The following is a 14,583-nucleotide window of genomic DNA, read 5'->3' as shown; positions in this document are numbered from 1 at the left end:
CAATGCGTTTGGACGCTTCATCGATGCAGTACTTCATGAGTTGATCATAGACGGTACCGTGATGGCCTTCGTAGATGACATCATCATTCCGTCTCGAGACGAGGAGCATGGTTTGGCGTCTTTGCGGCGAGTTTTGGAAGTGGCACAGCGGGCAGGACTTCACTTCAATTGGAAAAAGTGTTCGTTCCTCAAACGGCGTGTAGAGTATTTGGGGTATACCGTGTATGAAGGTAAGATTGAACCAGCACCCCAAAAAATAGAAAAAGTTAAATATTACCCGCAGCCAAAAACGGTGAAACAGCTGCAATGTTTTATAGGGCTAGCTAGTTATTTTAGAAAGTTTATAGAAGGTTTTGCGCGTATTGCCAGGCCATTGACCACAATATTAAAAAAAAGAGAGTGTTTTTGAATTTAATGAAGAGGCAAGGGCAGCTTTTGAATCGATTAAAGACAAATTAGTGGAATATCCTGTATTACATATTTTCAAGGCGAGTTTGGTTACCGAATTGCATACTGATGCGAGTAAAGATGCTCTGGCCGGCATATTGTTGCAGCGTTCTGAGGAGGATGGTTTATTACATCCTTGCTATTATTATAGTAGGTTGACAAATAAGGCCGAGAAAAATTATCACTCATTCGAATTAGAATCATTAGCCGTTGTGGAATCCATAAAGAAGTTCAGGTGTTACTTGCTAGGTAAGAAATTTAAAGTTGTGACCGATTGTATAGCGTTTAAACAATCCTTAAACAAAAAAGTTCCCAATGCGCGAGTGAGTCGTTGGTTTGTAACGTTGTCCGAGTTTGATTTTGAAGTAGAACATCGTTCAGGTGAAAAGATGAAACATGTTGACGCTCTTTCAAGAGCAAACGTATTGAAAATATCGGCAGGTGTATGTGAGAAAATAATACAAGGACAATTGCGCGATGAAGATCTTACGGCAATTAGGACGGCGCTTGATCAGGGCGAAGAAAGAAATGGTTTTTGTTTGATAAATGGAGTACTTTATAAAAATGAGAATGCTCATAACAAAATATGTGTACCTCGAGCAATGGAGACGGGTATGATAAGAGAAGTACACGAACGAGGACATTTTGGAATCAAGAAAGTGAAAGAACAACTAACAGAGGATTATTTTATTCCTGAAGTAGAAAAGAAGATAAAATATTGTATTGATAACTGTGTCCGATGCATAGTGAGTGATAGAAAACGAGGCAGGGCAGAGGGAGAACTTCATCCAATACCGAAAGGAGAGGTTCCGTTGGATACCTTTCATGTTGATCATATTGGCCCTATGCCATCTACTCGCAAATGTTACAATTACATTCTTACCGTTGTCGATGCGTTTACGAAGCATGTTTGGCTATTTGCTACAAAAACTACTAGTGCGGAAGAGGTTATAAAAAAATTGACGATTATATCTGATACGTTTGGAAATCCGCGAAGGATAATTTGCGATAGAGGATCTGCTTTTACCTCTAGTTTATTTACAAAATTTTGCGAAGAAGCCAATATAGAATTGCATCACATTGTTACAGGAGTCCCACGAGGGAATGGCCAAGTAGAGCGTGTACACCGCATAATTATCCCTACATTAGCGAAGTTGTCGTATGAAAATCCCGAAAATTGGTTTAAGTTTGTAAATAATGTTCAAAAGGCGATAAATAATAGTTGGCAGCGATCGATTAGGATGACACCTTTTGAATTGATGATCGGAGTGAAAATGAAAGAGAAGGAAGATATTCGAATTAACGATATTTTGCAAGAAGAAATCCAAAAGATGTTTACAGATGATCGTAATGAAATAAGGAAAATAGCATGCAAAGGAATTGCCAGAATCCAAGATGAAAATCGTAGGACGTACAATTTGCGGCGTAAATCGATTCAAAAGTATAAGATAGGAGATATCGTAGCGATTCCAGTAACTCAGTTCGGAATAGGACGAAAAATTAAGAGGAAATTCTTTGGGCCGTATAAGATTGTCAAAACATTTTCAAATGAGCGTTGTGAGGTACTGAAGCTAGATGAGCAAACTGAGGGACCAATGAGAACGACAACTGCATTCGATCAAATAAAAATATGGGCAGATTCAGGAGAATCATGATGTCAGGAAAGGCCGTGTAGGAAATAGGAGACAGTTGACAGTTGTCAGACAAGGGATGTAAGGCGAATGTCAAGGAATGAATTTAGGATCACCCTGTGCTGGTGTCAATCGAACTGACGACGCAGTAGGTTTAGCTAGAGCGAAACATTCACGCGGGAGAAGCCAAGCGAACCAGACGAAAGTGAATAAAGTGGATTGTAAAACCATCGCTTTCCGCGTATCCTCTTTTCTTCATCGTTCTACATATATATATAATAAAAAAAAACAAGAGAATAAAGTACGCCTCTGGGAAAGCTACTTGTGACACGAGGACGCCTCCGGGAGGGCTACTCGAAAATGTACGCCTCTGGGAGGGCTACAAAAAAATAATAATAATAACAAACGCCTCTGAGAGGGCCGAGTGTAAAAAGAGAACGCTTCTGGGAGGGCTACTCGATAAATGTACGCCTCTGGGAGGGCTGCAAAAAAAAACAATGAAGAAATCAAATATATATATGTAATAATGATACTAATAAAACAGAAGAATAAGGTACGCCTCTGGGAGGGCTACTTGTAACACGAGGACGCCTCCGGGAGGGCTACTCGAAAATGTACGCCTGTGGGAGGGCTACAAAAAAAATAATAATAACGAACGCCTCTGAGAGGGCCGAGTGTAAAAAGAGGACGCCTCTGGGAGGGCTGCAAAAATATATATAACACATTGAACGGACAAAATTTTAATCTTATTTTTTTTAGGAAGCCCAATAAAGGAAACAAGTTGCGGAAGGCGCTAAAGTTGGAGAGAAAAAGAAATATGCTACTAGTCGCTAAACTCCAGAAGATGAAGTTTAAGAACAATCGACTGCAGAGAGCTATGCCGTTTGAGGAAAGCATTGACATGGAACCACGACACTCGACCGCAATTGACATATCGAGCAATGACAGCTCCACACTAGCTATTTCAATGAACTCACTCTCTGCGGTATCTATAAACATTCCGGAATGTAAACCGCTCGATATAAAGGACGAGATCGATCGCAAATCTTTTGAAAATTGGAAAGATTTATTAGAGGCATCCATGGAGCTCGCCGGCATCACAGACGAACACACTAAAAACAACGTCTTTAAGGTAAAGGCCGGACCATTACTACTGGAAACCTTGGGAGGAACACCAACCCTAGCATTCCCCGACGTAGCTATTGCACCATACTCAAACGCAATGAAACGGTTGAAAGATCTGTTTGGATCCCGGGAATATCGTCTAGTACAGCGTCAAAAGTTTAGATCCTTGACTCAAAGTGCAGATGAATCTGACTTAAAATACGTAAAGCGCGTGATAGCTTCAGCCAAGCTGTGCGATTTCGATGAAGAAAAGTTAACGGAGAGCGTGACTGAAGTTCTTCAACTACATGCACTAAACTCTAAAATCCGGGAAGCGGGTCGTAAGGTTATGCGCAAGGGAGGTACTTTAACGGCACTTGTGGATAAGATCAGAGGTTACGAGTTGGACAAAACGAACGAAGAAATCTTCAAGAAGACGCATCAACCGGAAGCGGAAGCCATAGTAGCGGCGGTTACACGCGGACGGGTAGAAACTGATTCCTCCGCACGGCACCCTTCAGGTCTACGTGGAAAAAGTATCGAATACCAAGGACGGCCAAATTGGAGAAATTTTAGAGATAACGGAAACAACTATGAACGGGTTGGTACAAGGGCGGTAAATAAGATTGTGCCTTGTTGGAGATGCACCAGCCGTTTACACGTGTCGTCTAAATGCCATGCTGTGGACAAGGTTTGTCGTAACTGCCATAAAACGGGCCATATCGAACGCGCTTGTCGAATAACGCCAATCCCTAACACACTTAAGCGTCGGATCAGTCGAGAAGACGAGAGATCGGCAAAACCTGGCAAAATTGCCACGTTGGCAAAAGAGGAGGACGGAAAAGATGACACAAATATCGTAAGTGATTATTAAAGTTGAAACGGTGTCCGTATTTTTTTTCTCTTCAAGTTTTTAATGTTCTTTGAATTACTAATTGTTTGCATAAAATAAATTTGGTGAATAATCTACAAGAGTAACTATAATGACATTTCTGAATTGAGGTGTATTACATGGAAATTATGACATGGATCTGATAATTTTGATGATTATTTCAGGTTGTCGAACAGATGGCAGTAACTATAAATGGTGGTCACGAAACGGAAATACCTAGTGGATACATCGTCGGTCGTATAGCAAATTCTACGTCGGTGGTTTTTCTGATCGATTCAGGAGCAGAGGTCAACACCGTTAACGAAAGTATCTTTGATAAGCTTTATAATGATGAAACTTCCAAGAAACACATATATTGTGTATCAGAAGGTACCGATAAACCGCTTCGCGCGTACGCCAGCCCGGGCGAGATAAACGTTGTAGGAACTTTCGTTACGGAGCTTTTTATTTCCGAGGAAAGGCCGTGTTTTTTCGAAAAATTTTATATTATCAAAGGCGGCAAGCCTTTACTTGGAAGGGATACAGCCCTTCGGTACAGTGTGTTGCAGTTAGGACTCAACGTCGTAGTCGATCGTGGGGACGATTACCAAGGTAGTGTTGTTAGATTTCCAGGCGAAATTTTAGCAGTAGCGACAAAGAAAGAATTCCCAAAATTCAATGTTCCCCCGGTAATTTTGTCGTATGACATTACCAAGCCACCATCTCGCAAAATATTTACGAACATTCCATTGCCATTTCGAGAGGAGACCGAACGTAGGCTACAGGATCTTTTAGATACAGGGATTATAGAGCTCGTTACGGATTCAATGGATAGGTCATTCTGCTCTTCTTTACTAGTCGTCCCAAAAGGTAAAGACGATATACGGCTAGTAGTGGATCTAAGGGGCCCAAATAAATGTATTATACGCACACCTTTTAGAATGCCAAATTTAGAGGAAATTCTGGCCGACCTTCATGGTGCCAAATATTTTTCTACTATCGACCTTACAAGTGCGTTCTTCCATGTAGAAATCGCAAAACAATCGCGGCATCTTACAAATTTTTTTGCCGGAAATGCTACTTACCGGTTCAAACGTCTACCATTTGGTCTGTGCAACGCCCCTGACATCTTTCAGGAAATATTACAAACAAAAATATTGTTGGGCTGTAGTGGACAAAAATGTTACTTGGATGATATTTTAGTACACGGTAAAACGAAAGAAGAACATGATAAAAACCTGAAAGCAGTCCTGGATCGACTACAAAATCATAATGTACGTATTAACAACGACAAATGCGTCTTCGGAAAAAAACAAGTAAAGTTTGTAGGTTTTTTTATGTCAGACAAGGGAATGCGTGTCGAAGACGAAAAACTAAAAGCAGTTAGGAACTTCCGTCGACCGGAGACTGTGCTCGAAGTGAAAAGTTTCTTAGGATTTATGAATTTTTCAGAGCGTTTCATTTACATGCGAGCAGACAAGACGAAACATTTACGCGAGCTAGCAAAGTCGGAATCATTTTACTGGACAGAATCAGAGGAGGATGAATTTGTTTACCTCAAGCACGAAGCGTTGAAGTCAATTTCTAGCTTAGGATACTTTAGCTACAAAGATGAGACTGAGCTCTACGTAGACGCTTCTCCGGTGGGTTTAGGAGCGGCCCTGGTGCAATTCGATACTGATAGTAAGCCACGAATAATTGCATGCGCATCAAAAGCTTTAACTAGAACCGAACAAAAGTATCCTCAGACACAGAGAGAGGCATTGGCGATAGTTTGGGGAGTAGAGCGATTCTCATTCTATTTAACAAGCAAAACGTTTATCATTCGGACGGACTCCGAGGCAAATGAATTTATCTTTGGCGAAAGTTGCAGGCAAAGTAAGCGAGCGGTTACGAGGGCAGAAGCTTGGGCGTTGAGACTGCAAGCTTACGACTTTACGGTGAAGCGTATTCCAGGCCACTTAAATATGGCAGATGCTTTTTCGCGTTTGTTAGCTAAAACAGAGGAAGATGAACCATTCGACGAAGATGACGAAAAACATGTTCTGTATACTTTAGGGGGAGGTCTTATTAGCGTTTCTTGGAGGGACATCGAGGAGGCGTCAGAAAGGGACATGGAACTTGACGCAGTAAGAATAGCTATTAGATCTGGAAGTTGGCCTGACAATATTCGAAGGTACGAAGCAGAAAGGAAATCCATTCGTTCTCTGGGATCACTGATCTTCAAGGACGATAAGGTAATACCACCAACTGAATTAAGATCAGAAATAATGCAAATTGCTCATAAAGGTCATTTAGGTATCTCGGCTATGAAACGCATTTTGAGAGAATATTTTTGGTGGCCTAACATGAGTATGGACGTTGAAAACTTTGTGAAGAAATGTACCACATGTTTAGCAATATCAAGAAAAAACCCACCGGTACCTCTTACGAATCGTACGTTGCCTGACGGCCCTTGGCAAGTCCTCCAAATCGATTTTTTATCAATTCCTGGTTGTGGAACAGGCGAGTTTTTAGTAGTTGTCGATACATACTCAAGATATATAGCCGTAAATGAGATGAATAACATAGACGCTAAGAGTACCATTATGGCCTTAAACAGAATATTTACTATCTGGGGTTTACCTCTAACTATTCAGAGCGATAATGGACCACCGTTTCAAAGTAGTGAATTTACTCTTTACTGGGAAGAGAAAGGCGTAAAAGTTTACAAATCTATACCCCTTAATCCACAATCTAACGGAGCCGTCGAAAGACAAAATCAGGGAATCATCAAAGCGCTTGCAGCAGCCAAACATGAAGGAGGCAGTTGGAAGGAAGCCCTAAACTCTTACGTACATGTACATAATAACATGAAACCACACGCCCGTCTAGGTATAACACCTTTCGAGTTATTAGTAGGATGGCGATATCGGGGATTCTTCCCGAGCCTTTGGGAATCCAAATTATATAACCACGTGGATAGATGTAACGTACGTGAGCAGGATAAATTCTCTAAAATGATTAGCAAAAAATATGCAGACTCTCATCGAGGGGCAAAAGATTCTGACATTACCGTGGGGGATACGGTTTTTATTTCAATTCCCAAGAAAAATAAGACGGATGCTACATTTTCCTTAGAAGAATTTACAGTTTTGGCTAGACAGGGTGCGAAGGTGGTGCTACAGAACGATCGAGGCGTACAATACACCAGGAACGTGGCAGATTGTAAGAAGGCAATAAGACAACCATTACCTAAGACAAATCCAACGGTCATACTCTCGAAAAGAAATAACTCCGGAGAAGGGCAAGTACAGATATCGGATGATAGTCCAGAAATTGATTCACAAAAAAGACCAAGAAGGGATATTAAGATGCCGAATAAGCTGAGGGATATGGTTTTGTATCAAATTGATCAATAGAGTAGGAGTAGAGGCGAATGTAGAGAATAGAATAAGAAATAATAAAAATATAGAAGATCGATGTATAGGCAAGTGTCAAAATGATAAGCAACCTAGGACGAGAGACGGAGCCAGAGAAAGGAAGCACAAAGTGCAGAGAAACGAGAGCGGCAGAGAAACGAGAGCGGGAGAGAAACGAATTGGAGCGATGACCACGAGAGACGAACGAAAATCGGAGAGAGCTTTGGGGACGACGGAGAGAGAGAACGACACAGCGATCAGTTTTTGCAAGGTGTGTTTATTAAGGAGGTGAATTGATAGCGCGTTTTCCGGGCGCCATCATTGAGTATTGTTATGTCAAATCGCATACAATTTTCTATACCCCCCTCCAGCCCTCCCCGATTTTAATACCGGAGCCCCCAGTATTGATATGTCAAGTCATGAAATGTCAATTTGCTCTGAAGCACTTCACCTCCTAATATCCATACACCTTGAGTTATTGGACGAATGTTGACGAGAGCGGTCATAAAGCACTAAGCATCCTAAACATCTGAAGTACGAGACAGCAGTAAAAATAAAGAGATAATAAAAAAAGGGAAATGAAAAAAACGAATGTTGAAATTGGCGAAGACAGTTGCGGATATCACGACAAATAGGTAATAATTATATTTCATGTAGGATAGGTGACGAATGAACCACCCTGTGGTTCATGATGACAGCTCGGATAAGAGCAGCGTGACTCGATTAACCGGGGAAACGGTGAACGGACAGCGGATGCGGACAGTCGCACACGGAGATTGAAGTGAAACACACGTGAAGAACTAAGACGATTTTGTTAATTTGAATTGAATAAAGCACTCTTTTCTCTTTTATCCTACATGGGGGCTCAACCGGGATATTAGAAAAGAGTTGCGTGAAATGTACAGTGCGTAAAAGACGTGCGCCTGTATGTGAAGACGCGCAAAGAAGTGTACAGTGCGTAGAAGATGTGCGCCTGTATGTGAAGACGTACAGAAAAGTATACAGTGCGTGTAAGACGTGCGCCTGTATGTGTTAAGACATACAAAGCATTACGCAGCGCGTGTAAGACGTGCGCCTGTGTGTGTTAAAGAGGATGAAGTTAAGTACAGTGCGTGTAAGATGTGCGCCTGTATGTGCTAAGACGTACAAAGCATTACGCAGCCCGTGTGCAACGTGCGCTCGTGTGTGTTAGAGAGGGAAAGAAGCGCAGTGCGTGTAAGTCGTCCGCCTGTGTGTGTTAAAGAGGATAAAGTTGAGTACAGTGCGTGTAAGAGGTACGCCGATACGCAAAAAACGACGCGAGTTGCACAAAGGACAACAGAAGTGTGACTTTTGTGTTAGTGTGACGATTAAAGACGAAAAGCATCGCGTAGTGCGTGTAAAACGTGCGTTTAGAGAACGCAATCAACGAGAAAGAGTTGAGTGTGTGTGAAAGTGTGCGTCACTAGTGGAAAGAGGTAGACTATATACTGCGTGCGAAGAAAGAAACGTGGAAATAATGGATGAAACCATGAATACGGACAATTTTGCAGACGCAGAAATGCGTAGCAGTACAAACGATGAAGCGGTCTTGCCAGAACACTCGGATTTGGTGCGCACGCCGTATTCGTTTCGTGATGTTGAAGACGGTTTAGAAACGTACGGGAATGATCTATCCCAAGACTTTAGTGTGTGGCTAAACGAATTTGAAGATATTTCAAAGATGGCACGTTGGACGCAAGATCAGATGCTGGTAATGATGCGCAAAAAGTTAGTTGGTGTGGCGAAAAGTTTTGTGATGATCAAACGCGAAACCAATTCGTATACCGCGTTGCGTGCAGCTTTACTGGAAGAGTTCGGTACGGGAGTTCGTGCGAATGACGTACACCGTAAGCTGGCAACGCGTAAGAAGAAGAAAGATGAATCCGTATTGGAATTTATCTATGCAATGCAACGCATTGCGCAAGGCATCGATTTAGATGAAGTCAGTTTAGTGGAATATATCGTCGATGGTGTTACAATGGACACTCGAAGTCGAGCAAGTTTATACGAAGCTGTGACAATAAAAGATTTGAAATCGAAGCTACTGTTCTGGGAACGTGCGCAAAAGAAAGATGAGCCAACAGAAAAGAAGAAAGAACAAGTGCGACGCGTGGTGGAAAAAGTAGAAGAAAACTCAAAACGACGTTGCTACAATTGTGGTGATCTCGGACATGAAACACGTACATGCGCAAACAAACAACGTGGACCCAAGTGTTTTGTTTGCAATGAATACGGACACCGCGCGAAGGAATGTCCGAACAAAGCGCGACATTCGTCGAACATGCCAAGGCAAAACAATGGTGACACCACGAATGTTCTTACAGTGAAAACAGCGGAACAGAACGATGTGTCCGAATTAAAACGAAATGGACTGATCACAAAGCGCATCAAAGTGAACAATATAGATTGTGTGGCTTTTGTCGATCCTGGCAGTGAAGTGTCGTTATTACGGAAAGATTTTTTCGATGAGTTGCCGTTTAGTGAAATGGTGCCAGTTAAAACAGGTTTTCGACTCCGTGGTTTCGGTGGAAATTGCAACACACCACACGGCAAAACAAAGATAAGTATGGAAATTGACGAATTGAAGCGATCGGTCGATGTTTTTATAGTGTCAGTGAATTCTATGAACTCAAAAGTGTTGTTAGGTATGGACTTTTTGAAAACGACGAAGTATACGATAACGAACGATGGTTTGAAAGTGGAGGAAGTTGGATTGGTAGAAAACGACGAACGATGGATTTACAATATAAAAGCCGCGGATGTGGGAGAGTTAACGGTTCCTTCAGAATATCGCGAACAAATAGAGTGCATGATAAAGTGTTATAATCCCAACGAAAACCCACAATCGGTCGAGACCTTAGTAATCAAGTTACAAGATGAAAGTGTAGTTCGTGAAAATCCTCGTAGGCTTGCTCCATTAGAAAGGCGTGTGGTTAAAGATCAGGTACAGGAATGGCTAGACAAAGGTGTCGTAAGATCATCGTACAGTCCATACGCAAGTGCTGTGGTTGTGGTTCCTAAAAAGAATGGTACGTACAGAGTTTGCATCGATTACAGGGAGCTGAACAAGAAGATGATTAGGGATAAATATCCAATCCCTAACATAGAAGATCAAATAGAGCAATTGGCGGAATCTCGAGTTTTCACAACGTTGGATCTTGAAAATTCTTATTTTCACGTTACAATAGACGAAGATAGTCGGAAGTTTACAGCTTTTGTTACTCACGAAGGGCAATATGAGTTTTGTCGGGCTCCATTCGGTTTGTGCACCAGTGGAAATGCATTTTGCAGATTTATTAATTCTGCATTACGAGAGCTCATAAACGAAGGAGTTATCATAACGTTTGTGGATGACATTATAATCCCAGCTAAGAGTGAGCAAGATGGTATTGCATCTTTGAAGCGTGTGTTTGAGATGGCCGAGAAAGCAGGTTTAAGATTCAATTGGAAGAAGTGTGTGTTTTTGCAAAGGCGCGTGGAATATCTGGGGTATGTTGTGTATGACGGTCGAATCGAACCAGCAGAGCAGCAGATTGAAAAAGTGAAGCGGTATCCCCAACCTAAAACCACAAAGCAGTTGCAGCGATTCATAGGTCTTGCAAGTTATTTTCGTAAGTTCATACCGGGATTTGCGAAGATAGCTCGTCCTTAAACGATGACGTTAAAAAAGGAAAATCAGTTTGATTTTGGTATACGGGAAATTGCTGCGTTCGAAGAGATAAAATCAGTGTTAGTGAATTATCCGGTATTGCGTATTTACCAAAGTGGTGCAGACACTGAAATCCATACAGATGCAAGTAAGGAGGCATTGGCTGGAGTGCTCATGCAACGTGCGGTAGATGACGGGATGTATCATCCTTGTTATTACTACAGCAGACTAACCAACCAAGCTGAACAGAACTATCACTCTTTTGAGCTAGAAACATTAGCGGTGGTAGAATCTTTAAAGAAATTCCGGTGCTATTTACTGGGACAAAAGTTTAAAGTGGTAACCGATTGCTTTGCCTTCAAGCAATCCATGGCTAAGAAGATACCGAACGCAAGGGTTAGTCGTTGGATGGTGGTCTTAGCAGAGTTCGAATTTGAAGTCGAACATCGCAGTGCCGAAAGAATGAAGCATGTGGATGCTCTATCTCGTGCCAGTGTAATGTCAGTGTCTACAGCGATTTGTGAGCGTATGAGGAAAGAGCAGCAGCGTGATCCAAAATTGGCAGAGATTCTTTCAAAGTTGTGCAGTGGTGAAGAAATCGACGACTATTTTGCTAAAGATGGTGTGTTGTATAAGGGTGATGTCTTTTCATCCAGATTGTGCGTGCCAATCTCGATGGAAGCAGAAGTTATTAAGAATGCTCACGATCAAGGACATTTCGGAATCAGAAAAACCAAGGAACGTTTAGCGAGTGACTATTACATTCCAAGTGTTGACGAGAAGATAGAGAGGTGTATTTGTTCTTGTGTGAAGTGTATTCTAGGTGACAAAAAGAGGGGTAAAGCGGAGGGATTATTAAACCCTATTCCAAAGGGCGAGGTACCTCTCGATACGTTTCATATCGATCATCTCGGCCCTATACCGTCGACGAAGAAATCTTACAATTACATCCTGACGGTGATCGACGCGTTCAGTAAGTTTACGTGGCTATTTCCTACCAAATCAACGGCGGGTGACGAAGTAGTGAAGAAGTTACAAGTCATCGCAAGTGTTTTTGGCGATCCCCGACGAATAATTAGTGACAAAGGAGCAGCTTTTACATCGTCAATGTTCGCGAGTTATTGTGAAGAGCGTGACATCGAACTACACACGATTGTAACAGGTGTTCCAAGAGGCAACGGGCAAGTGGAACGAGTACATCGCACCATTATTCCGGTTTTGACTAAGCTATCTATCGATAAACCGGAAGAGTGGTACCGACACGTGAATGCGGTGCAGAAGGCGATCAACAGCAGCTGGCAGAGGGCAATCCGAACCAGTCCGTTTGAATTGCTAGTTGGAGTCAAGATGAAAGATGCTGACGGTAACACGTTGCGCGCCATGGTTGAAGCAGAGTTGCAACAGTCGTTCCAAGACGACAGAGACGAGCTACGCAAAATGGCTAGAGATGGAATCCAAGCCATCCAGGACGAAAATCGACGAAGCTACAATCTACGGAAGCGACCGGTGCGTAAGTACGAAAAAGGTGATCTGGTGGCACTTCCCGTGACGCAATTTGGACCGGGGAGAAAGTATCGGCAGCGGTTTTACGGTCCGTACGTCGTGAAGGAGATTCTGGAGCATGACCGTTTGAGTGTACGGAAACTGGATGACGATGCTGAAGGACCATCGCAGACGACTACGGCTTGCTCAGCCGTGAAACCATGGGTACATCCGGGCCGGATGTAACATCAGGAAGGGCCGTGTAGGATGGGTGACGAATGAACCACCCTGTGGTTCGTGATGACAGCTCGGATGAGAGCAGCGTGACTCGATTAACCGGGGAAACGGTGAACGGACAGCGGATGGGGACAGTCGCACACGGAGATTGAAGTGAAACACACGTGAAGAACTAAGACGATTTTGTTAATTTGAATTGAATAAAGCACTCTTTTCCCTTTTATCCTACATTCATATACATTATTAATTTATTAATATTTTTAATATTTTATACTTTCTAATCATAGGAAATGTTACTAAAATTGAAAGCTTTTGGGGTGTTTACGAACTTTTCAAAAATACTGCTTGGGAATTTTAAAAGGCATGTAACGCTTCTCATATGTAACGTAGATCACTGAGCCTTACTTTAACCAACTATTTAGATGGCGTTACTACTGGTTGCAGGGACTTTGATCACCACTAGATGGCGTTATTGAATGTGGAGTTGCATATGCGTTAGGACATTTCAATACTTTGTATTTTATAGGCATTCCTACATTGCAAATCATTTTATTGTTTCAAGCAACGAAACACTTTAAAATGCTTCACAAATTTGGGTAATTGGTGATTAAGATGAAGGGTGAAGGGAAACATTAATAAGTATGGTTGTTTATTTGAACCTTCCTAATTTTTGGTCCAACTTTTTTAAAGCCATTGTCAACGTTTCCCGATATATTGAAAGCCAAACTTTTGTGAGAACCTAAGGCTACCTAAACGCACAACATTTTTCGACAATCGACCCTTTCAACATTTTCCCGTGGTTAACGATAAATCAGGTAAAAGTGTCCTTTACTGTTTTCAGAAAAAGGTCAACACGCAGGTATCACTGCTTGCATTTCTGTGGTAAAACCAACCCTCTTGAACAAGCTACCTGGAAAATCTTATGCATCGCTTATGATATGCTGCATTTTGTAGAATTCGTAGTGAGAGGTTACAGAATTGAAAATATTAAGGGATGCTTTTTGTGCCAAAGGACGGCACATTTTTTCATTTACATTTTGTACACAGTTTCAAGCACGGTTCTTGATATATCTGGATTTTTTTCCTTCTGGTTCTCCCATAACAGCATAAATCGAATAAAATGTCTTTGGCAAAGTAATTTGTCGCCCTGAAAAGGACGGTTTTGGGTTTGAGATGAAGGAAGCTTTGTCACACCGTTTAAGCCTTCTTTTCGGTCTTCTTGGGCAGCAGCACGGCCTGAATGTTGGGCAGCACACCACCCTGAGCGATGGTTACTCCGGACAGCAGCTTGTTCAACTCCTCGTCGTTGCGGATGGCCAGCTGCAGATGACGCGGGATGATGCGCGTCTTCTTGTTGTCACGGGCAGCGTTTCCGGCCAACTCAAGCACTTCAGCGGCCAAGTATTCCATGACGGCTGCCAGATACACGGGTGCTCCGGCACCGACGCGCTCGGCATAGTTACCCTTGCGCAGGAGACGATGAATACGGCCAACGGGGAACTGAAGACCGGCACGGTTGGAACGGGACTTTGCCTTTCCCTTTACCTTTCCTCCCTTTCCACGGCCAGACATGGTTAGATTTGATTGGGGTACGTTTGTAAGGGATCACGAACAACACGATGTTCTCTTTGAGAAGGGTCTTTTTATAATAGAACAATTTTGACCCGACCGATGCTTATATAGCAGCTTATTCGTGCTGCCCGATACTCGTTTGGAATTTTTCGAGCTGCACGATACGTA

General features: G+C 42.4%; 3 protein-coding genes across 7 annotated transcripts in view; 2 read left to right on the top strand and 1 right to left on the bottom strand.

The window, feature by feature from the left end:
* LOC120949361 (histone H2B) overlaps positions 1–14,583 on the top strand; it is a 202,183-nt gene that overhangs the window by 22,764 nt on the left and 164,836 nt on the right. The gene's annotated exons all lie outside the window — the stretch shown is intronic.
* LOC125906890 (histone H2B) overlaps positions 1–14,583 on the top strand; it is a 189,090-nt gene that overhangs the window by 9,671 nt on the left and 164,836 nt on the right. The window lies entirely within an intron of this gene.
* On the bottom strand, positions 13,837–14,565 carry LOC120949399 (histone H2A). The gene has a single exon (XM_040366657.2). It carries the CDS (start codon positions 14,413–14,415, stop codon positions 14,041–14,043), a length of 375 nt encoding a protein of 124 aa, XP_040222591.1. The 5' UTR covers positions 14,416–14,565; the 3' UTR covers positions 13,837–14,040.

This window comes from Anopheles coluzzii, chromosome 2 (assembly GCF_943734685.1).
Source record: "Anopheles coluzzii chromosome 2, AcolN3, whole genome shotgun sequence".
NCBI lineage: Eukaryota > Metazoa > Arthropoda > Insecta > Diptera > Culicidae > Anopheles > Anopheles coluzzii.
This window is presented reverse-complemented; position numbering and strand designations above follow the sequence as displayed.